Source organism: Egretta garzetta, unplaced genomic scaffold, assembly GCF_000687185.1.
Source record: "Egretta garzetta isolate BGI_Z169 unplaced genomic scaffold, ASM68718v1 scaffold94, whole genome shotgun sequence".
Lineage (NCBI taxonomy): Eukaryota > Metazoa > Chordata > Aves > Pelecaniformes > Ardeidae > Egretta > Egretta garzetta.
Genome location: NW_009259683.1, coordinates 2331663 through 2353933, shown reverse-complemented (window position 1 = coordinate 2353933; position 22271 = coordinate 2331663). Strand labels below are relative to the sequence as shown.

The following is a 22271-nucleotide window of genomic DNA, read 5'->3' as shown; positions in this document are numbered from 1 at the left end:
GTTGCTATGAACAGTGGAGCGTAGATACCTCTGCCATGCATTGATCTGAAGCTTCCCATACTTGCTGCATGCACAGCAGTTCCCAGGCACCATGGCTCATGTCTGGGCTCTGGTCCCAGGGTCACAGAAGGTAGCCTTGAGTGGCTTTGGGTGCCCCTACCACAAGGACTCCAGCCACATGCAGTTGAGATAAAACTATGTTTCATATAGCCCAAGTTACATCTATTTCTTTTCTACATTGTGTCAAGAATTTCCCTCCACAAAATTTGACTATGTGGATTTGCTGCAAGTAGACATTCCTCTAGTTCTGTCTAGCTACCAGTCTCATTCATATCCATATTATGTGTTTTTCTAGCTTAAGAAAAAAAAACATATTAAATAAAAAAAAAATGTATTAAATCTATCATAATAAAGAACATATTCCATTAAGGACAATATTTTACAAGGCAAAAATAAGAAACCACATTTTTAGAATAAATTATTTTGGGAATGACTTTAATATTTTTAAGCAGATTTTCAGTGCTTGAGGAAAATGTTAATGTCTTTCCTTTATCATATTTGTTTTCTTTCTCATTTTAGGTGTCTACTGTTTGCAGGAAAGTGTGCTAGATAAATAAAGACCAAGGGGAGTAGATTAATGCTAACTGGTTTTTATTGTCATACAGCCTTTATGCTTGTATCTTTTGTACCAATATTGAAGTCTTTCTAGTCTAAATTTCATGCACTGCCACTTAACTTCTACTTATTTTGAATGCCAGCTAATTCTCTTCTTCAAATATAGCCTCTATGCCAGAGATGTTGCTTTGTAGCCTGTACTCGTTGACACACCATATAGATGCACTCAGGTTTTCTCTTACACATATAACATTTATTTATTATCTTCATTTTGAAAAGACCATAAATTCATGTATTTTACTTTTGTGTAATTATGCCATTTGGGCACGCATCGTGGAGCTGCGTTTTCAGTCTTAGAACCTGCAGCTGTGTGACACCTTCAGCATTGTGGGTTTTTCTATTGTTAGTACATATGTTTTCTAATCTGTGTGAAAGAAAAGCCTGATTTATGTTTTCCTTGTGATCTGGTGCAATAAGGCCTGCTATATTTAGAGTTGTCCAGAAGCAGTGGTTGAAAATATGATCACTCCTGTCATCTCTGGGGGTCTTTAATCCTTAAACCATCTGCTCTGGTACCTGGAAGCCTGTCCTAACATGACAGACAAAATTCCATCTTAGATCAACACTGTAAACAAATGATCAGATTCTGTGACAATGAAAGGGTAACAGAAATGTTCCACAAGATTAAGTAGTAGGAATGATGCTGTTTAGTTTATTAATAGTCTCGGGAAAAAATGCAAATGTTTTAGCAGGAAAAAATTGGAGGTGTAACAAATATTTTGGCTAGACAGGTATAAAAAAGGCTTTGAGGATCTTGAGAAGAACTTGAATATCTTAAGCGAGTAATCACCATTAGAATAGAGGCAATTATTATGCAATAATGCAGAGTCATGCACACTAGAAGAACTAAACCAATTTGGTTGTCTTACATACCTCTAAATTTTGAATGCATTGTATCAGTCAGAAACGACTAGAGAGTAACTGTGCAAAATTCTTTGGTAGCAATCTTAAAAGCAAAGCTTTTATGTTTTAATGTCTAAGGAATGATAATTAGGGCTTGATAAGGTAGAATATATTCATTATACTGTTATACAAATTGATGGTAACATTTTATCTCAAATACAATATTAGTTCTGGTCTCCCCTCCTCAAATACTCTTTAACCATGACATATTCTGACGAAGCAACATGGACAGTTGATGGAAGTGATTGGGACATGTAAAATCTATCTCACAGATACGTAATCACGTGTGCTTTTACTTAAAAAGAAGGGAATTCACTTACTTTTTCTATCTTAGCAACTGTTTTGCCCTAAGGTTTATTTTTGGAGGTTAATATTTCAAGGTAACAGAGTAGAGATGTAAGATAAAATTCTGGCTTCACTGCGATCAGGGGGACCTTTGCAACAGTTTTCCCCCATTTAAAGCTGAAATATGAGATGATCATTTGCAGATCAGAGTGTACAGCTATGTAATGAAGGGGTGGTCTGATTTCCTGGGCAAACCTACAGCTCCTGCCTGACTCTAGATCTGAAATGAGGAGTTATCAGCAGTGACCAGGGACTGCTGCAGTGGGAGCTAACATAGCTCATAGGAACATGATGATTTTAATTTAAAAATGCATGCCAGTGGTGAAGGATCTAATTTATTTTGTATAGCTTTTATCTTTTCCTTAATGACTCTAAACTGTTCACTGCAACAAACATTGGTAGGCATAAAACATACAGACTTCTGTGTTAGAATTTATAAACCATTTATATCAGGAGGCTGCATATGTTCCAGTTCAGGACATTTTTTTATTATTATTATTTTTCAATGTTTGGAGACTCATTTATCTTTTTGTCTTTTGTTCTCCAGTATTTCTAGGCTTTGTTTGATTTTGGATGTGTTTGTATTGCCTGCTATTTCATAAGGTACAGTTCTAGGTTTTGGAGAAGTATAAAGAAGTGGCATCTAATAAAGCCATTGCCATCTTCTGTGTTTTCATTTAGAGCTGCAGAGTTTTTCAGTTGAGCCAGAAAAACACAACTTAGTGTGAAACATAGCCTTTAAATATAACCCATGCTTGATAGCATCCTTCAGTTTACCCCAGCATTACTCATTACCTGATAGCATAACATCAATTACTCTCCTTGCTAGCATGAAAGAGCCAAGTATGGCCCTAGATGAGGTTCAAATACTGTTTAAACACAAAAAGGTGATGATGCGGGAGAAGATAGGCTTTCCTACCTTAGCATTTCCCACAGGAATACTGACAGTCCCTGAATTTGATATGGAACCACATTTGAGAGAAGGTGAGCATTTGTCCCATCCTTCACAGATGACACCAAACTGGGTGGGAGTGTTGATCAGCTTGAGGGGAGGAGGGCTCTGCAGGGGGACCTGGACAGGCTGGATTGATGGGCCGAGGCCAATGGTATGAGGTTCAACAAGGCCAAGTGCTGGGTCACAACAACCCCATGCAATGCTACAGTCTTGGGGAAGAGTGGCTGGAAAGCTGCCTGGTAGAAAAAGACCTGGGGGTACTGGTTGACAGCTGGCTGAATATGAGCCAGCAGTGTGCCCAGGTGGCCAAGAAGGTCAACGTCATCCTGGCTTGTATCAGGAATAGCGTGGCCAGCATAAGTGGGGAAGTGATCACGCCCCTACTCCACACTGGTGAGGCCGCACCTTGAATACTGTGTTCAGTTTCGGGCCCCTCACTACAGGAAAGACGTTATGTTGCTGGAACATGTCCAGAGGAGAGCCACAAAGCTGGTGAGGGGTCTGGAGCACAAGTCTTACGAGGAGCAGCTGAGGGAACTGGGGTTGTTTAGTCTGGAGAAGAGGAGGCTGAGGGGAGACCTTATCGCCCTCTACAACTGCCTGACAGGAGGCTGTAGCGAGGTGGGGGTTGGCCTCTTCTCCCTGGTAACAGGTGATAGGATGAGGGGAAATGGTCTGAAGTTGTGCCAGGGCAGGTTTAGGTTAGACATCAGGAAAAATTTCTTCACAGAAAGGGTTGTCAGGCACTGGAATGGGCTGCCCAGGGAAGTGGTTGAGACCCCATGCCAGGAGGTATTTAAAAGACAGGTAGACAAAGTGCTTAGGGACATGGCTTAGTGGTGGGATGGCAGGGTTAGGTTAGCAGTTGGACTTGATGATTTTTAAAGGTCTTTTCCAACCTAAACAATTCTATGATTCTGTGATTCTTTCTCCTCTAATATCATCACTGCTGGTCTACTGGGGAACTGTTCCTGCTTTCAGGCATTCAGGGATGCTCTAAGTGATACTCCTTATCCGTTCCTCTTTGCACTTCCTAACACAGTAGTCCAGAATAAACCAGAGAGTTTTGGTCTACTTTTTAAGTGGAAAAATGTATGCCTGTTTTATAGAATAAATGCTGTAGGTAATTAATGTATTAGAAAATGCAACTATTTTCTAAGTTGTTGAAATGAAGCACCAGACAGGATTTTGTTGTTAAGTGTCTGGCATATTAGGAAAATCTAAGTAATAGTATAAAATGAATCTGCAAATTATAGGGGGTGATGTACCTGCTGGATGTCCAGTAAATGAGGTAATGTGTTTTACATCTGGTTATAATGTCATCTACAGGTCCTTAAATGCTTGTTTACGTTTCTGCTGGTACTTGATCACTTCCCCAATACAGGTAAATGAAACTCAGTACAGATTCTTCCAGCAATTTTCAAAGTAGCCTAATGGAGCTAGATATCCAATTCCTACTGACTTTTCCAATGGGACTTGATTACTTAAGTGCTCTTTTTCCCTTTGAAAAATCTTCCTCTTAATTATGCTAATTGGTGCTTAAAATTGTTTTCAAAGTCACAGAGCTATATCTAGATAATGCTAATTCAGAACCAGACAAGATTCATAATGCTAAATTCTAGGAAGCTCCCTCTGACTACAAGATGTATTTATTTTTCACTTCTCCCCTGAGGGCAGAAATTAATTACTCAAGTTTGCTAGAGAACCCACTGAGAGCTGTTACCTACAGGAACCAAAAAAGTAGAAGGCATCAGTCAGTCAAGCTATCTCATGACTATTTCTATTGGCTAATGAAAGTATTTACAGCCAACAGTATCTTCTCTCTACCCCCAAATGGAAAAAAATTTGGTGCTATTAACAAAAATCTGAGAAGTATGGTTGATCTGGAAGACCTTGCAGCATTTTATATACTTTGGCTGAAACCTCATCCTATATAATTTCTTCAAAAGGTCCTGATTAGGATCATCTCTAACAGCCAAAATAGAAATGAGAAGCTGTAAACATGTCCTTATCTATAAATCAGAGGAATATATTTGGTGGGGTTCCACTTTCAGATATACATTTTCTGTTCCGAATCTCATGGTCCATCTCTAAAGAAAGTTACCTAATAGCTGTTCTTTGTATAGTGGGCATTTTTAATTTTTTTTGCAATTGTTAACAATTGCTAATTATTGCTAACTGCTGCCGTTGTAGCTCAGTGATAAGCCATTCATCTTCCTGATTAAGATCACTTGTCTGACCCTTAGTTATGCTACAGAACTGGGCACAGAGTGCTGAACTCATCTCACATACTGGTGTCCTGGCCAGAAGTGCTTGTTAGCAACTGTAAAATGCTAATATTGTATTTGGTACTTTGGTAGTAGAAATATATTAGAAATATTATAGGAGTTTCTACTGTTTGATACAATGTAGGCATTTATTTTTGTACCTTACCTTTACTAGCAGTAATGCATCCTTTAGGAATGAGGTTTCAGTAGGGTTGGGTATTTTGCTTGATAACCTTAGTATTAATTCAGTTAGGCTTTTTTTTTTTTTTTTAGTTTTGCTTTTCATTTATTTTAAATATTTGGGAGCCACAAATACAAAACAGGCTCATGTGATTAATACTTTCTGACAAGGCAAAATCAAGGAGATTTTCAAATGCTTTCTGCATCATGTCTGTTGGCAAGGTAAACCAGCCCACTCAGTACTGCCATCTGATGACAATGCAGGGTGCTTTCATTTATGCTTATGATTAAATTCACTGGCTGGGATAGAGTGGGTCAGCAGGGTCATGGCCAGACTTTACGCTGTCATTACCCAGCTCTTCTGGCTTAGCTTTCTCTGTAGAAGAGCATGCAAAAGAATATGGAGCTGAGGATGGTAGCAGCCATGGCTCAACAAGTCTGCTGTAGGTGTTAAATTCTTACAGACTTTTTCCCCAACTTAATTGGAAGTGCTGGGACAGATACTTTAAATCTGCCCCCTACTTTTTCAGATATTCTCTACAAGGGGAATTCCCCTAGTTCATACCTGGATTCATCCAAAATGAAGAAGTAGATGAGGACTGAAGTGGAGAGAGAATAAGCTTCAGGAGGTGGTTCACTCTGTCATGTCTCCGCTTACAACAGGCTGACCCCCAACCAATTTTTCTAAAATAAAACTCTGCCTGCCAGGAATATTTTGTTTTGGCAGTTCTCCCTTGAATATCCAGGAAAGATTCCCACTCTCCCAAGCAAACTGCTTAATGGGCAAAACTGGGCACACAAATTTATTTTTATCTTTTTTTTTCCTATCTTGATTTTTGTGAAGCATTGTGTTTAAGCAATTCATTCAGGTTGTGTGTTTTCCTTTTCCAAAAGAGGAACTGAATACCTTTTCCTGGTTTGTTGCTTTGGGGGTTTTTTTGGTTGGTTTGTTGTTTTTTAAATAAGGCAGTAGCTAATTCTACTTTCTCTAGCACACATAGACTCATTTAGCAAAATCAAAGGAAAGATTAAATGAACAATTTAGAAAACACTTACTGAAGCGTCTTTTGAAAATTAATTCTGGTTTGTAAGTTATGTTTAGTTGTTTGAATCTTTTCTACTGTAAAAAGAAACATGTAAAAAGCTCTAAATACGTAATTATTATTATAACAATTTAGTCTTAGTATCTCAAAAAGCTTTCCAAGCATTAATTAATGGAATCAAATCAATGTTTCATTCTTGCTGTAGTATTATTAGGTGATGATTTTTTCTTTTCAGCGCCTTAATGAATTTTGTGAATTATCTAATTAGACCTGTAATATACAATTCAAAACCACTAGATTTCCATGCAGAAATACAGTTCTTATCATAAATAATCATGAATAAAAATAAATACTCCAGAGACACAATCCCTTATGTGCTGTATAAATTCCTACAGTTTAATGTTCTTTCTATTCTTGGAATCATGTAAAAAATGCAGTGCCTTCTAAATAATTTTTTTTAGAATTATTTTGTGTTACAGAATGTGTAGTTTTCATGGTGTCAGTATTCCTTAATAGTTCTTTTTATGCTTTGTTTTTCAGGTTGGCTTCATGAGCTAGGAAAACGTATTGAGTCTCCTTACTATGAGAATAATACACTAGGAGGCCCATCAATCAGAAGTGCCTATATAGCTGCCCTGTATTTCACCCTCAGCAGCCTCACCAGTGTTGGGTTTGGAAATGTTTCAGCCAATACCGATGCTGAAAAGATCTTCTCCATTTGCACAATGCTGATTGGGGGTAGGTACAAATGCCATGTAAAACTTTGGGGGCGTGGGGGGGGCATGACAAGTAAAATAAGAACTGAAATTTTGCTAAGTTTCTTTAAACAAAAACCACAACAGAAAGTTTAATTTAAAATGGCAAAAGAAAGAAATAACTTTGTTGGGTTTACACTACATAAATGCTCTTAAGCAGACATATTTCTAACCTTTTGATCACTTATGGCAACAAAAGACAGTCATCACCCAGTAAAATGAAAACTCACATTATTTTTGGTGAGTATGGCCCAGCCAGGTGCCAGGGGAGCATTTTGGCTATGTGCCAGGTGTTTTTCCAGTCAGCCAAGCAATAGGTGCAGCTCCAGTTAAGTCCCCACAGCATCCCTGGAAAAGATGGTGAGGGGAGGTGGGCAGCCCATCGGTGGGTACATCTGGCTGTGAGATGGTGCATATCCACATCTGAAGGAACAGCCCAGAGAGAAGGCAACAGGGACAGGACAGAGCCACAGGTGACTCCATCATAAACAAAAAGCAGTTTAATTATCACAAAGTAAATTTTACCACACAACTGCTTCAGGTTAGAATCAAAATACAATGTTTTTGTCATATTTGGAGCTCTTAGTAGTATTTTTATTTATGTTAATAACCTAGTCATTCTGTTGGGGAAAGCTCCATGCTCATTTATGGTCACCATCTTTCTGCTGGGGCACCTGGGCCCCACCACTGAACTGGTGGCACCTGAGGATCTAGTAAGCCAAGGCTGCTGGAGAAAGTACCTGCAGCTCTCTCTTTACCTTCATCTTCTCCCCCCCAATTAACTCTGTTATTTCATAGCATGTACATCATACAACTCAAAGATATCACAGTGGATGTGAAGGGTAAAAACAAATCACCACTAGAGTACTGCCTCCCTCTTTTTTTTTTTCTGCTTGCCTAATTAATTGTTCTGGAAATACTAGTAGGTCTTTCTCCAGGGTTAATCAATAAGGCACTGGTTGTCAGCTTTGCAGCATAACTTGGCAAAAATAGATTGTCATCTTGACACTTGAAGGCCAGGGAACACAATGAATGACCCCAAACCTATATTTTTGCAGCATCAGGTGGTATAAAAAGTGCTCAGTGAATTACTGTCATTTTTCTCAATCCTGAACATGAGTGGCAATAATATAATGAACCATCCAGGAATGATATTGTTTTAATTTTGATCATGTCACAAAAAACCAAGCAGCTCATTAATTGCTTTTGCTGGGAGCATAAAATAATAGTTTTTAAATGCAGTGTGGTCTCTGTGCTTTTGGTCTTTCACTGCACAAAATCTGTTGGAATGAAGGAAGAGGTTTTCATTTCTATCAAGAAATCAAGAGATACCCTATGTAGGGCGATGATGAATATTTAGTTCACTTTGACATGGCAAAGCTTTCACAAACTTAGTAGAGTAGTATATAAAAGTATCCTATGCTTTTATTTAGTCCAGTTATAGCAATTTCTTTTTAATTTCTTGTATTACTGAGCAGTAGAACTAATATGCTTGTGCACTGAACAAATTGTGAAGAACTAGTCTACTGAATATAGTAAGAGGGAACTGAAAACTGAAAGGCAACGTTACTCATAGGCAAGCAGGTAGAAGAATTACTTTATGTCTGGGAGGGTCCAGTGAACAAGACATATCCAGGTAAGAAAGCAGAACAGGCTCGTTTGCAGGTATTTTCTCAGGGAATTGTATTTTAAATGCTATTTAAGAAAATCAGCAGAGCAAGGCAGCTTGAAGAAGGAGTTATCATCATACAGCGCAGACTGGTGAGCTCACCTCAGAAAACTCTATTAGGAATAAAGTACTAGTCTGTATACTTTAGGGCATAATACATTTCCATTTCTTAAAACACATTTTGATGGATAGCTTTGGCTGATATTTCATTTTAAAATTCACTAGTGGAAAGTGATGTCTTGAGAAAAAATGATGTTAGTTTTTTAGAGTTTTTAGACCAAGCCATTAGTTTATGAAATTTCAGGTGTAATGGATAGCATGATTTAGTTTATCAGTAGTTCGTCTGCACCTATTTAATGTGTGTCACTGCAAATTGAAAGAATGAAGTGGATTTATTGCAACCTTAAAGAAAGTTGAAGCCAGAAAAAAAAAATTCAAGCATTAATTTAAAAGATAAATAACTTACAATATTCTGTTTGATTTTCTACCTGCCTCTTTGTATTAATTTTTGGTTTGCATGAATTTGAAATTACAGTTTAAGACAAGTAATATTGTGAAGAGAAAACATCTTTCTATACAGTATTTCTTCTTAAAGTTGGAAAGAAAACTTATTAAAATATAACCAGAATTCCTAGGATACCACACATCTGTAAAATATGAATCAAACCTGTCCTCCTGCAGATGACCATACCATGTGCTGTCCTGTATTCTCCATGTTCTTTGAGCAAAGAATGTGCAGTTTTGTATTTATGAGACTGGAGGCCAATTCTAGTAGCTCCAGTCCTTTCTAGGATCCAGAGGTGTTCCTCTGTTCCCTAAGCAACGAAAATGTAATTTAGACTATCCATTAAAATCAAGGCCACTTTATGAAATATGGTTCCTAGAAGTTTTTGACTTGCCCTTCTTGGGTTTAGAGAGTGAATTAATGTATTCCTTACAGAAAGTAGGGTGGGTCTGTGATTATTCAATAAAGAAATCTAATGCCTGTCACAGCCCGGACTAGCTTGTCATCATCGGTAGCAGTTTTCTTCCAATGTACATATGCAAAGACAGATTCTCCCATAATAATAAAATTCTTGATTACATTTGTGCTTATAATAACATCACGGAGATCTCTACACTGTCCAGCTCCTAACCTTGGAGCCTGTTGGGAGACTTATATCACATGTGATATTTACATATGCATCCATACACCACCTAATGCTTTATCCCTCACCCCCTTTTTAAACTGATTATCACATCCTTAAAGAGGCTACACCATCTCTTTAGCCTATTTAGCTATGTCCGGCTGAACTGTTTCAGCCTTAGCTGTCATATTTCTATTATAATATCCTGTATCTAGCATTATACCAGTCTCTCACATTTTGTTGCCCAAGCTTCTGGCATTAGTGACTTAGTAATTCAGTGTACCATCAGGAACAACACCTAGTTGATCCAGCTGATTATTCTTAGAAATAAATTTCCAATTGTGGTTACTTTTCCTTCTAATATTCATATCTGATCCTTTTCTTTCTGCCCTGCTTTTCATTTATTTTCTTTTACTAATGGACTTGTATTTACTTAATCATATCATCGGATCACTTCTACAAGAATGCATACTGTAGTGCAAAACTACATCATGCTGCCGTGCTTTATCTGTTTTTCTGCACTCCCTTCACAATAAAGACATAGATATTGTTACTAGCTCCTTTGTGTTTTACTCAGCCTGGTAAAAATTTTCACCAGCCCAAATTAAAGAATTTTCTGCCTGTTTCTACTATGTAAAATAATTATTAACCACCAAAATGCATCCTTTCCTCCTCCTGTTCCCCCTCATCTCTCCCCACTCACATTGGACTTCTGTAAATTGCTGTACAAGGTCAACATCTTGTTTGTCTGGTTTATAAACCAATTCCTTTGCCACTCTGAGGAATCTGCTTTCTTTCAAGCCCTTAAAGGTAGATGTCCCTTAAGAGTAATAATCAAGCTCTTTAATAGTTTTTTCAATAAACAATTTGTAAACATGTATACTATATACCTCAGATCAATACCACATGACAATGTAGCAGTTATTTTTCCCACTGATAATCAGCAAGCACATTTCTGCACAGACAAACCCAGATGACCTGTAACTGCAAGCATTTCTTCAATTTTGCGTCTGGTGTTTTTATTCCCAAGCTAGTCTCTAATTGCAGACAAACTCCAAGCTGTCAGAACTTTCTGATAAGCAATTTTACACCATATTTGACCTTCTCAAGCAACATAAGAAATAAGATTGTCAGTTTGAATCTCTCGCTTTTTTTTAACCTGAAGTTCTGCTTTACAGTGTGGTTTTTCTGCCTTTTTTAACATCTTATTCCTCAGAATATGATACACCGCTAAATGTCGTTTGCAATCTCATTCCACTACACGTGGTACCCATTAGTAATTGTTTTTATTTATACAAGGTCTCTGAAATCTATTACATTCTATGTATTTGCTAACTGATCATTTGAGTCTAGTTTTCATACTGATTAATAGTTTCTCATTATTTCCTGAGCATGCCTGCCTACATGTGTTCATCTGTTTCCTTGTTTTTGTAGACTATAAACTTAATTTGGCTTGGGTGCTCTTTTGCTTGGTACCTTGACTAGATAGCCTCGGATGTGGTTCTAACCTGTCCCATGACTGTGACTGCTAGTGACACAAAATATGGAAATGAGTACTCATATGAATACTACTGTATATTACTCATGGAGTCTTGCATTCAAAAGCTTTACTATATCTATCAAGCAGGAAACTGGCATTCTGTGAAGATCCTGCTTATTTTCTGTGTTACTTTTTAATGATCAATAAGTCACTCCACATTGCACATAATTTCTGTCCTCCTTAGCTCTGATGCACGCCTTGGTGTTTGGCAATGTAACTGCCATAATTCAGAGGATGTACTCCAGATGGTCCCTTTATCACACAAGAACCAAGGATCTGAAGGACTTTATACGGGTCCATCACTTGCCACAGCAGCTAAAGCAAAGGATGCTTGAATATTTCCAAACAACGTGGTCTGTCAATAATGGAATTGATTCCAATGAGGTAACCAAGCGAGGGTGTTGTGTGTTTGATGGTTTGGACTATGGACTTGGAGTGGGGGGGTGTGTAATTTTCCATGTGTTTTGCTTGAACTTACATATAAAAAGAACATGTCTAGAAATAAAGCTGGGTTATCCCAGGAAGAGGGTATGCTATTGAAAAATCTCATGTAGAATATCATATCATACATTAAAAATGTAATATCCTCCATAATTCTGTAATGATGAAGAGGCATTCATCAGAAACCTTTTGGATGATGCCAGCAGAAACACCCAGGGAGCAGTTTTGCCTTTCACCAAAAAAAAAAAAATTCTACTGGGGTTTTTTAGGTGTTTTTTAAAGGAGGGCTTTGTAACTGTCCTTTCCTCCCTCGTCCATTTTCTTTTGTTCTTTGCAATACTGTAGACAAGTGGTTTGGCCTGAGTTTTTATGTATGTTATTTATTTCCATATATTTTTAAATATTGCAGAATGTAACATGAGAGTGAAATCAAAAGATAGATTTCTGGTTGTGGCTTTGCTTGTTTTAAATGACTTATCCAGATTATGTATTACTGTACTCCAGGAGGAATAGTGGCTTCTCGCTGCTGGAGTGTTATTTGAATGAACTATTCCCTTCAGAGTTCTTGTTATATTTGTCATTATAAAACTCAGTGGCCCTTAAGGATAGTATGGAAATAAGCAGAAAGATTTGGGTTTCAGAACACTCTTTTCCCAATAAATTATTTTTGTGGCATGCACAGCACTCCTAGTAATGGAAGGAGCCCAGTAAGATTTACAAAGGTACAAAACCCACTTAGATGTCAAAGCTTTCCTAGATTTGCTTAAGGATCACCTTCAGCTTCTGTATCTTTAGTCGCACTGGAAGTCAGTGACTGCTTTATTAGAACAGCAACCTCTGGAGCGACCATCAATATTTCATGATTTGCCTCCCATCCACAGACTGCCTTGTCTAAGCCCACTTGGCTTAGTGTTGGCTGATTGCATTGCTCAGATGCCAGATGCCCACAAACTACAGAGAAAAATATGCTTGGTGAGCTTGCAGCTTGCATGGTCCAGAGCTCTGCCCATAGGCAGGCAGTATTCTTTGCATCAATAGGAGGGACATTTGAAACCACTTAAACATTTTTTTAAAAGCTCCACCTGAAATTTTTGATGATTTGAGCAGTTACATGTTATTCCCAGAAGAATGTCTCTGAACAGAAAGATATTTCTCTCAATTTTGCCATCCTGCAGTAGATCTTTTGTAAAACACACATATACATATATATCTTCAAATGTTGGCCCAGCTATGTTGGGAATTTGCCTAAAATTAAGACCAGGGAAAAATAGGAAGAACTTGTGGTCTTTTAGTTTCCATAGGTTCTTCTACTGGACATGCACTTTGTCTCCATTCCTTTCCCAATTCTCCTTCAGCATCCAATTGCATCATTAAAAAAAACCAAACAACAACAACAACAACAACAAAAAAGCTAGAGGTTTACTACATAGAGTTTTGAGTTATTCCTCTTCCAGTGGTTTTACCATAGAAAATGCAGTATGGACTATTGATGAATTTTATATGACCATTTTAAGAAAATCTAAACTAAGTTCATTTTTGCTCTGTTTTCAGTATATACAATGGTATATAGCTGAACAACCTACAGTGTTCTAACAGCTGAGAACAACTTGGACAAGGTTAAGTTAAGTTGTGCATTAGGGGGAATCCTTAACAGCTGAGAACAACTTGGACAAGGTTAAGTTGTGCATTAGGGGGAATCCCTACACACAGTGCTGTTGACTTATTTTCTTGTTTTTGTATAAAGGCATATTTTTATTCATGTTTTTCCTGGAATTTAACAGTGTTTGTCAGCATAAAGATTTATTAAGACATAGCAGACATGTCTTATCAAGGGGATAACAAAAATCAAAGGGAAATCTTTGCACTGGTATGACATATGCAGCACTACTAAATCAAATCACTTCTGCAAAAAGAGGGAACATTATTTTACATTCTTTTGCTTTTTTGCCCCTTTTTCTCTTTTTTGGACAGCTTTTAAAAGACTTCCCAGACGAGCTGCGTTCAGACATCACCATGCACTTGAACAAGGAGATTTTGCAGCTCTCCCTTTTCGAGTGTGCCAGCCGTGGTTGCCTCAGGTCTCTGTCTCTGCATATCAAAACCTCCTTCTGTGCTCCTGGGGAATACCTCCTCCGGCAGGGAGATGCCCTGCAAGCGATCTACTTTGTGTGCTCAGGTTCCATGGAAGTCCTGAAGGACAGCACGGTGCTGGCAATTCTCGGTATGCTCTTAATCATAGTTTTGAAGAGAAAGAATGGTCCTCCAATGTTGGAGGACCTTTACTACTAACTGATAGCTTACGTTTCCTAGTAGTCTGATGAGAAAGAATTCATTCAAGTTTAATCTGCTATTCATACCTATGGACAACCCTATTTTTTTTAGTTTAAAGTTACTTATTTTTTGCTCTAAGGAATTTTTGATTGCTGGACTGTTAGTTATGCAATATTTCACTTGTATCCTGATTTTCTTGTACTTATTCTCTCTCCTTTGCATGTGAGGAGGTACTTGCTGGCTTTTGATACAATTTGCTGCTTTCAATTAATTTTGATGATACCATTGACACCTCAAAGGACATCGGTTATTAGTTCCTAAGTCTTTCATGAAAATTAGTGGCCAGGCAGTGCTCCCAAATGAAAGAAAGCAATATGAGCCTACTCTCATTCTTTGATGAATGCATACGAACACCTCTTGCAGGACAGCTATGTGATAGAACACAAGCATTGTTGGCTCTGCTCCCCAAAGAGTTACTTCTTCAAGCTAATTGATGCTGCCAGCAGTTATCTGAGTATATTAGAACAGATAAAGGCCAGATATTCTTTTTTAATAAATTTTGTTTAGTTGTTGCTTGCTAGATGACTGCTTTGACTTATCTAGGGTTAAGCATCTCTATCTGTAAATTTCAGTAATTGGCCTCAATCTAATGCCTACTAACAAGATTCCCTTTATCTTCAGCTAAAGGGTGATTAGACTTGTCTGAGTTAATGTTTATAAAGTGTTTTGATAAAGTAAACCATAAAATTTTACTCTAAATGTAAAGGATTATTTCATTATGATTTTAATACCTCTTTAGATTTAAAAGTATTCTTTCTAATAACTTTTAATATTCTTATAAAGTTAAAAAGAACATTTCCTTTTCTGCTTTCCTTCCTGTTTTGTGGGATTGCACTAGACTGTTGATAATGCAAGCTTCTGGTCTTCTGTAATTGAATTTCCTTTATTTTACTAGCATGCATTTGATTGGTCTTTTTTTTTAGAATATAAATGTGATACATGTCCTATTTGTTTCATAACTCTTTAATTCCATTAGATTGACAGTGCACATCACTCCATCACTCATTTGTAATTAGGAAGTTTTAGAATGCCTCGATTATATTGGAACACATAGATCAAAGCTATAAAAAATGGCTTAGAAGAAAGTGTAAGTTTAAACATAGCAAAAGGTCAAGAGCTGCCCCCATTGGAACTATGATTTCATTAATGATTCCATTTTCAGGCACTTCTGAAAATGTTAATGAAAGCAGCATTGTGTAAAGGTGACAATAAAAACAATAAGAAAGAGATTAGTGGATTTCTGAGAGAAGTTAATGAAATCGTAATGCAAAAACATAAACATAATACAATGAAACAATGTTTCATTACAGTGAATGGGAGCTTCATCATTTAAACCTAATTAACACCAGCAGAAAGTGAATGCACCAAACCTGTAGGTCCCTATGAGAAACTGTGTTACTGATGTGATGTAAATTCGAGAGCAGTTTTTCCCCCTGACAAAGCTGGGTTACTTACAGTTCCCAGGCCACTATTTTATAATTCTGTCATGATTCTAATTCTAGTAGATTAGTTTTTGTTTACTGAGCTGTTCTCACTAACAAGTAATACAACAACAATACAATGAAATGCTCTGATTAAATACAACTGTTTGGTTCCTCTGGAGACTATTATGTGATATCTAATAATGACAGGATACTTTTAATAGGAAAATATTTTTTAATATAGCAGTTATGTACTGTTTGAACATACATCTTAGGTTTGTTAAAAAATATTAGCCATAAGTGATTTAACAGACATCCATAAAGAGAAGAAATTTATGGCTTTGACTATGTGTCCCAGATACATTAACAAACATGTGTGTCTGCATAAACATTTATAAATAAGTTTGTTCTCCAATGAAAAAGAAAGGAAGAATGAGCTACTAAGAATAACTTACGTGATTCTATTTATGTAACAAATGTTGATATTCAAGGTGCAGTAGTTCTAACTGAAACCTCAGCCTACTACCTACAGCCTTTGCTACATGATTTTAATCTGAAAAGAAACATACATTAGCATTACCAGATCAATTGTAGTGTCTTTCAGGCTGACATTATTTCATTAAACATGGTAACTACAATCAACTACAACTCTAACTTTTTTTCCAACTTATTTATGCAGTATTGATGCTAATACAGTTTGTATGCCTAAAAAGTTTCTAATTAAGTTGTTTAAAGGTCAGTTTTGGTATATTTGAAATATCCATACTTACACAGCCAGCAATAGGTTAATGTTGCCAGCCCTCTGGTTAATATAATCAAAGAAATCTAAAGAATTGATATTTACAGTAAAAAGTAAAAGTGAATTATTGCTTAGCTTTACATGATATTTTGGTTATGTTGTTTTAAAGTATAAAATTATCTTAAGCAGCTTCAGGGATGGTTGGCTGGTTAGTTTGACTTACTCTTCAAGTACACCATTTCCTGTGTAATATCCAGTTGGAATCACACGCTGTGTGGATTTTCAGATTTTACAGTCTTCGCTCATTAATCACAGAATAATGTAAAATTAGAAGGGACCTCTGGAAGCCATCCAACCTAAACCTGCTTAAAGCAGGGCCAAATCAGCTCAACTTGCTCAGGGCAATGTCCAGGCAAGTTTTGAACATCTCCAAGGATGGTGACTCCACAGCCTCTCTGGGCAGCCTGTCCCACTGTTTGAGCAGCCTCACAGTGACTTTTATTTCCTGATTTTAATCACAATTTCTTTTGTTACAACTTGTGCCCAGTACATCTTGTTGCACTGTGCACCCTGGACAGGAGTTTAGCTCTAGCTTCTCTACAATTTTCCATTAGGCTGTTAAAGACAGCAATAACACCTTTTCTTCTTAAGGCAGAACAATACCCAGTTTTTTCAGCCTCTCCTTGTACATTATGTTCTTCAGTCCCTGATCATCTTGGTGGCCTCTTCTGGACTCACACTAGTATGTCCATATTCTGCCTTGTACTGGGAAGCCCAAAACTGGACATGATACTCCAGATGTGGTCTAACAAGTGGCATATAGAGTGGAAGAATTACTTTCTGGGATTTGCTAGCTGCATTCTTGCTAATGCTGCCCAGGATGTTCTTGGCCTTCTTTGCTGCAAGGGCACATTGTTGGCTCATCTTCAACTTGTTTTCCACAAGGATCCTCAGGTCCTTTCCTGCAGAGCTGCTTTCCAGCTGGTCAGTCCCCAGCCCATACTGCTGCAGGGAGTTTTCTATCCTGGGTGCAGGACTTATTATTTGTTTTTGTTGAACTTCATGCTGTTCCTATCAGCCCTTTTCTCATTCATTGAGGTTCTCCCGAATAGCAGCTTTGCCCTTCAGCATATCAACCTCTCCCCGCATTTTGGTATTGCCCATAAACTTGCCAAGAATGCACTCCATCACACTGTCCAAATCTTTAACAAAGACAATCTGCATTAACTTTTGAGGAAGAACTCTGGTTCAATGATTGCTCTTTGGACTTTATACTACAGATCTGATGTTTATGGAGGCTTTTCATTATAAATTAATTATAAAGTTGTAGTTTTTAATACATCCATTATTCTAAGGCAGTCTTGACCATAAATGACAATATAATGGCTTAAGAAGTCATTCTTTTTTCTTGACAGAAGTGCCATCAAGCTACACATGTATTTATTAATAATCTATACAACTAAGATACACCACGAAGTGTAGTTATGCAGCCATAGCTATCACAGATTGTGAATATTTTGCAATTCAAATTCTAAGTAAAAGGGTCATTTGAACTGACAATCTGTACTTAATCGCGTCATTGTTAAAATGCTATCTTAACACCTGTCTGTTCTAAAAAAAACCCAAAACAAGCTAGAAACATAATATTCACTTTCTGAACTACAAAATCACACCTGCTATTAATTACCAGTATAAATCCTAACTTTATACATATTTACTTGATTGCTCCCTTAAACCAGGTAGTTACATGTCTGGAAATTAGTCTTTGTACCTCCAATTAATTGCATATAAGATTGCACCTGCAAAAAAATAAGACAGCTTTTAGACAAAGATCCTTTAGAAAGTTATTAATTAAACAATGTGGTAGTAGCAGTGGTATTTAAGATTTAGCAATTATGTTAAACAGATTTATGATTCAAAAAGTAGTAAAGAATTCATGCTTTGAACATTATTAATTTCCTATTTTCTTTTAGGTAAAGGAGATTTAATTGGAGCAAACCTATCCATTAGGGATCAAGTTATTAAAACAAATGCCGATGTTAAAGCTCTAACGTACTGTGACCTCCAATGCATTATCCTCAAAGGTCTCTTTGAAGTGCTCGACCTTTACCCAGAGTATGCTCACAAGTTTGTTGAAGACATACAGCATGATCTCACATACAATCTAAGAGAAGGCCATGAAAGTGATGTAAGTATCTTTAAAGGTCTCTGCCACTATTGTTACCTTTATGATATTTCCCATATGTTAGCCAGTTCTTACAATTTTGTCAGAGTAAAGAAATAATACACAGATTACATTACTCATTCCATTTGATAATTCAGTCATTACCTACATGAATCCTTTATTAATTGATCAGATCATAAGCAGTCAGCATGTTCTCTGCTTCTAATTTTTCCGTAGCAAATATCATCTGTGAGAGAATATTCTTTAGTATTTTGTAATTTTTTTGTTTAAAAATAATTCATATTTATGTAAAGCATGTGTCCAAATAAAGGTATTTAACTGTACCTTTTCTAGAAGCTCATGTGCCAGCCTAGTGAACATTCATTTCATAGATCACTGATTGTCACTTCTTAGTTAAGAATGTCATCACACACATGCAGAATAAGAAACAGTTGTTTCTCATCACATTGCAACCAAAATGTGTCTTTCCGTTTAAATGAGCAATTTAATGTGAAATAACAAGAAATTCCAGATAAAGCACTGCTTCAGTATAGACTTACCAAAATACTTTCACTGATACTATGTAGCAGTTATTTATATTCAGATTTTAATAATGAAAAGATTTTATGACAGCTTTCATTTTCTGCCTTTAACCACATGAGTGTATGAACATAGTGATAGCCAAACTTTCAGTTTAGTATTTAATAGTTCAGGTACTTGTCTTTGCATCGTGCTTCTCCTTACACGAATGTTTCTATAACCAACCCACTTTCCTTGGGGGAAAAGGAGTATAACTCCATGTATAGATAGGGTTTGAAGCTGATTGCATTCTCCTCTTGAGTTTTGTCATGGACCTTGACGAACCCCCACAACGTATTGCTTCACGCTTTTCTGTATGCTGACAAATCTGGGGATTGCCATATCAGTTGCATATACGTTCAGCTTTTATAGAATCAGGGACAGCTCTTCCCAGTTAGAGTCAGCTGGGTAATGTACAGACTCTGCTGAGAGCAAGCCTACACCATCCTTGAAGGTAACTGCACAGGCAGAAAAAGCTGTGGAAAATGGAGGTTAAAGCAGTGCAGGACATATCAAAGGACCTTTTCTGCTTCAAAAAGGAAAATATTTGCAAGATTTTTGAATACACACTGTATTTTCATGGTATAACCCATTATCTTAAAGCTAAAGGGAGAAAAAAGTTCCTGACACCGAGTAGCATCCAGTGTCACAAGCACATATAGAGAACCCAGGACAGCTTATCATTATGTCACTTTCTCCTACACCTCCAACCATGCCCTGCCAGTAGTATTTCTCTTGCAGCATAACAAACCTCTGTCATGTCATCTCATTTCTGATCCAACCATTTTACTTATCAATAAGGATAAAGAGCAGGAATAAGGTGGCCAAAACTTGTACCACCACACAAAATGAGGGAAGATACCTGTGGCAGTAGCAAGTGTGTGCCTGGTCAACCACTCACGTGCTCGGCATCACCTAGAAAATACCACGTCTTCATGACTATAACTTACACATAGCAATTAGTTATCTGACAATTTACTCTCACAGAATAATAAGGTGGTGGTTTTCAGAAATACAATTTGTAGGTATGAAAACTATGACCTTTTATTATTATTATTATAGCATTATTTCTTGGGAATGGTGCTATAGGAGCTTGGCACCTGTGACACTGTATCGTGTGTGCTTGCTTGCTACCCCCCGCCCCCGCCAAGGGAAATTTTATATTTGCGTGTGTCTATGATTTCTGCAGCTTTATAGAAATTTTGGGTTTGGAGAGCTTTTCCATAGTTAAACAGTAGATTGATTCATTTGATTAAGTAAGTCAGTTTCTCACCCTCTTTTTCCTTGGACATTTTAAATCACTGCAAATTTGCAACTGAATGTTAATTTAATGTTTTTGGAAATGGACCAGTAGCAATATTTAGGGTCAGGTGAACTGCAGGGTGAAATAGCACTAATTTCCCCACTATGACTCGCCAAGTGCCTTTCAGTCCTGACCTAAAACATCGCATTTTCAGCCACAGCCCACCAAAAGTACCCTAAAGTTGTAGGTTTCCTAACACTTTAAGCCAGCATTAAAAAGGTGAGACTGTGGAGAGATGCAGTCCTGATGGTCCATTATCCCCTTCCTTGTACTGTTTGAACTGTTCATTGCACACAAAAGTAAAGAGATTTGACCTGAATTAAAAGTGAATGGACCAAAAAAGGCCAGAACTCGTCAGTTTCCTGATCCTGGAGTGTCAAAGTTGGATACTTAGCACTAGATCGTGTAATCACCCTACCCACACAGACATCTCTAGGAAAACTTTTTAAATTTGATTTCTTCATTCATTTGCAAGTCTAAGAGTGTATATAATGATGTGCTCCATCTGCACTGAAGTCCAAGTAAGGCGTAATGGGAGAAAAGGCTTCAGGACTTCCATAGTCATGTCACTTTTCAGTAAAACAAGGAGGAGCTGTAACCAGATTTCCCAGTAACAAGTAGAAACTGTAGCTGTCTGGTTATAAAAAGTTTGAAAGTGTTGTCTAAGCAATCTTGGAAGAAAAGCTCAGAGATTTTAACTATGGGAGCTGGCAGTCATGTAACTGTTTCAGCCTCTAATGAGTAACAGATAGAGAAACAGAAAGACACACAAACAGGGAGATAAAAGTTTCAGTGGTTCTTCATGATATCTCTAAACCCAGCAATCATTAAGTAATTTATCAATATAACCCTTACTATGTGCGCCATCACACTGGCAGTGCAATTATGCCGTCTTTTTATCTATTCTCATCATGAGATGTGAATTAGGAAAAAGTCTTTATGTTGATTGTATGTATTCTATCCTTTAGTTTCTTTGCTGAACGTTGCTCAAGAAACTCATAGCTGTTTTTGTAAATGTACTAAATGATTTCAGAACAGTTAGGAAAAGCTGATCTCTTTGTAGCTGGAGTTTTGACTTTAAAACAATTCAGCCATTCAAGCATTTAACCAATTTTTCTAGGTCTGTGACTGATGTCACGAAATGGTTTGCTGAGAGACACAGATTTGACACCCCCAGTCACCCCACCCATATGATTTTGCAGTATATATTATAGATTGCATATACAACACACAGTGAGAGAGTCAGATATCTGATTTGATAAAGCTAAGCACTCATAAGGAGGTTCTTACAACATATAACACAATAAAATGAAAGAAAATGGAAATTATTTTGCTACTCACCAGCCCTGGAAAACACGTGCTATTTTATATATTTAGAGAGCAGAAGCAGATGTTCATAACTCTGAATAATCCTATGAGAAACTCAGAATAGGTAAATATTTGCACAGTATCTTTGTGGGCCTGGTGACAGTTTATGGTTTCTGATTATTTCTTGTGTCTATGCAGAAGCGTCTACAGTGTAGACATCATTATTCATCAAAAAAACCCATAGGCTGGTTATAGCCAGACGTATACAAAGAACAAGAGGCCTCCTTGACACCTATGCCATCCCTCAAGCTGTAATGAAGTCCCAAAGGAAGATAGGACCCACACAGGCACAATCTTTGACTCACTAGAACACTATCAATATATGTCATTTTCAAAAAAGAAAAGATGATATTCCTGAAAATTCAAAAATCTGTCTTTGTAGACAGAACTCATAATTAAGAAGAATCTACTTTTCTTTTGTAGCCTTAAGAGTAGTGTTCTGCCACTTACAAGAGCTTCTTTTACT

At 37.2% G+C, this 22271-nt stretch overlaps 1 protein-coding gene across 1 annotated transcript in view; it reads left to right on the top strand.

The window, feature by feature from the left end:
- Positions 1–22271, top strand: part of KCNH8 (potassium voltage-gated channel subfamily H member 8) — a 189365-nt gene that overhangs the window by 137047 nt on the left and 30047 nt on the right. The window contains exons 8-11 of the mRNA XM_035894055.1: positions 6909–7106; positions 11644–11843; positions 13872–14121; positions 18365–18579. Of these exons, the coding sequence (XP_035749948.1) occupies positions 6909–7106; positions 11644–11843; positions 13872–14121; positions 18365–18579 (863 nt within the window). The remainder of the gene's footprint in view (positions 1–6908; positions 7107–11643; positions 11844–13871; positions 14122–18364; positions 18580–22271) is intronic.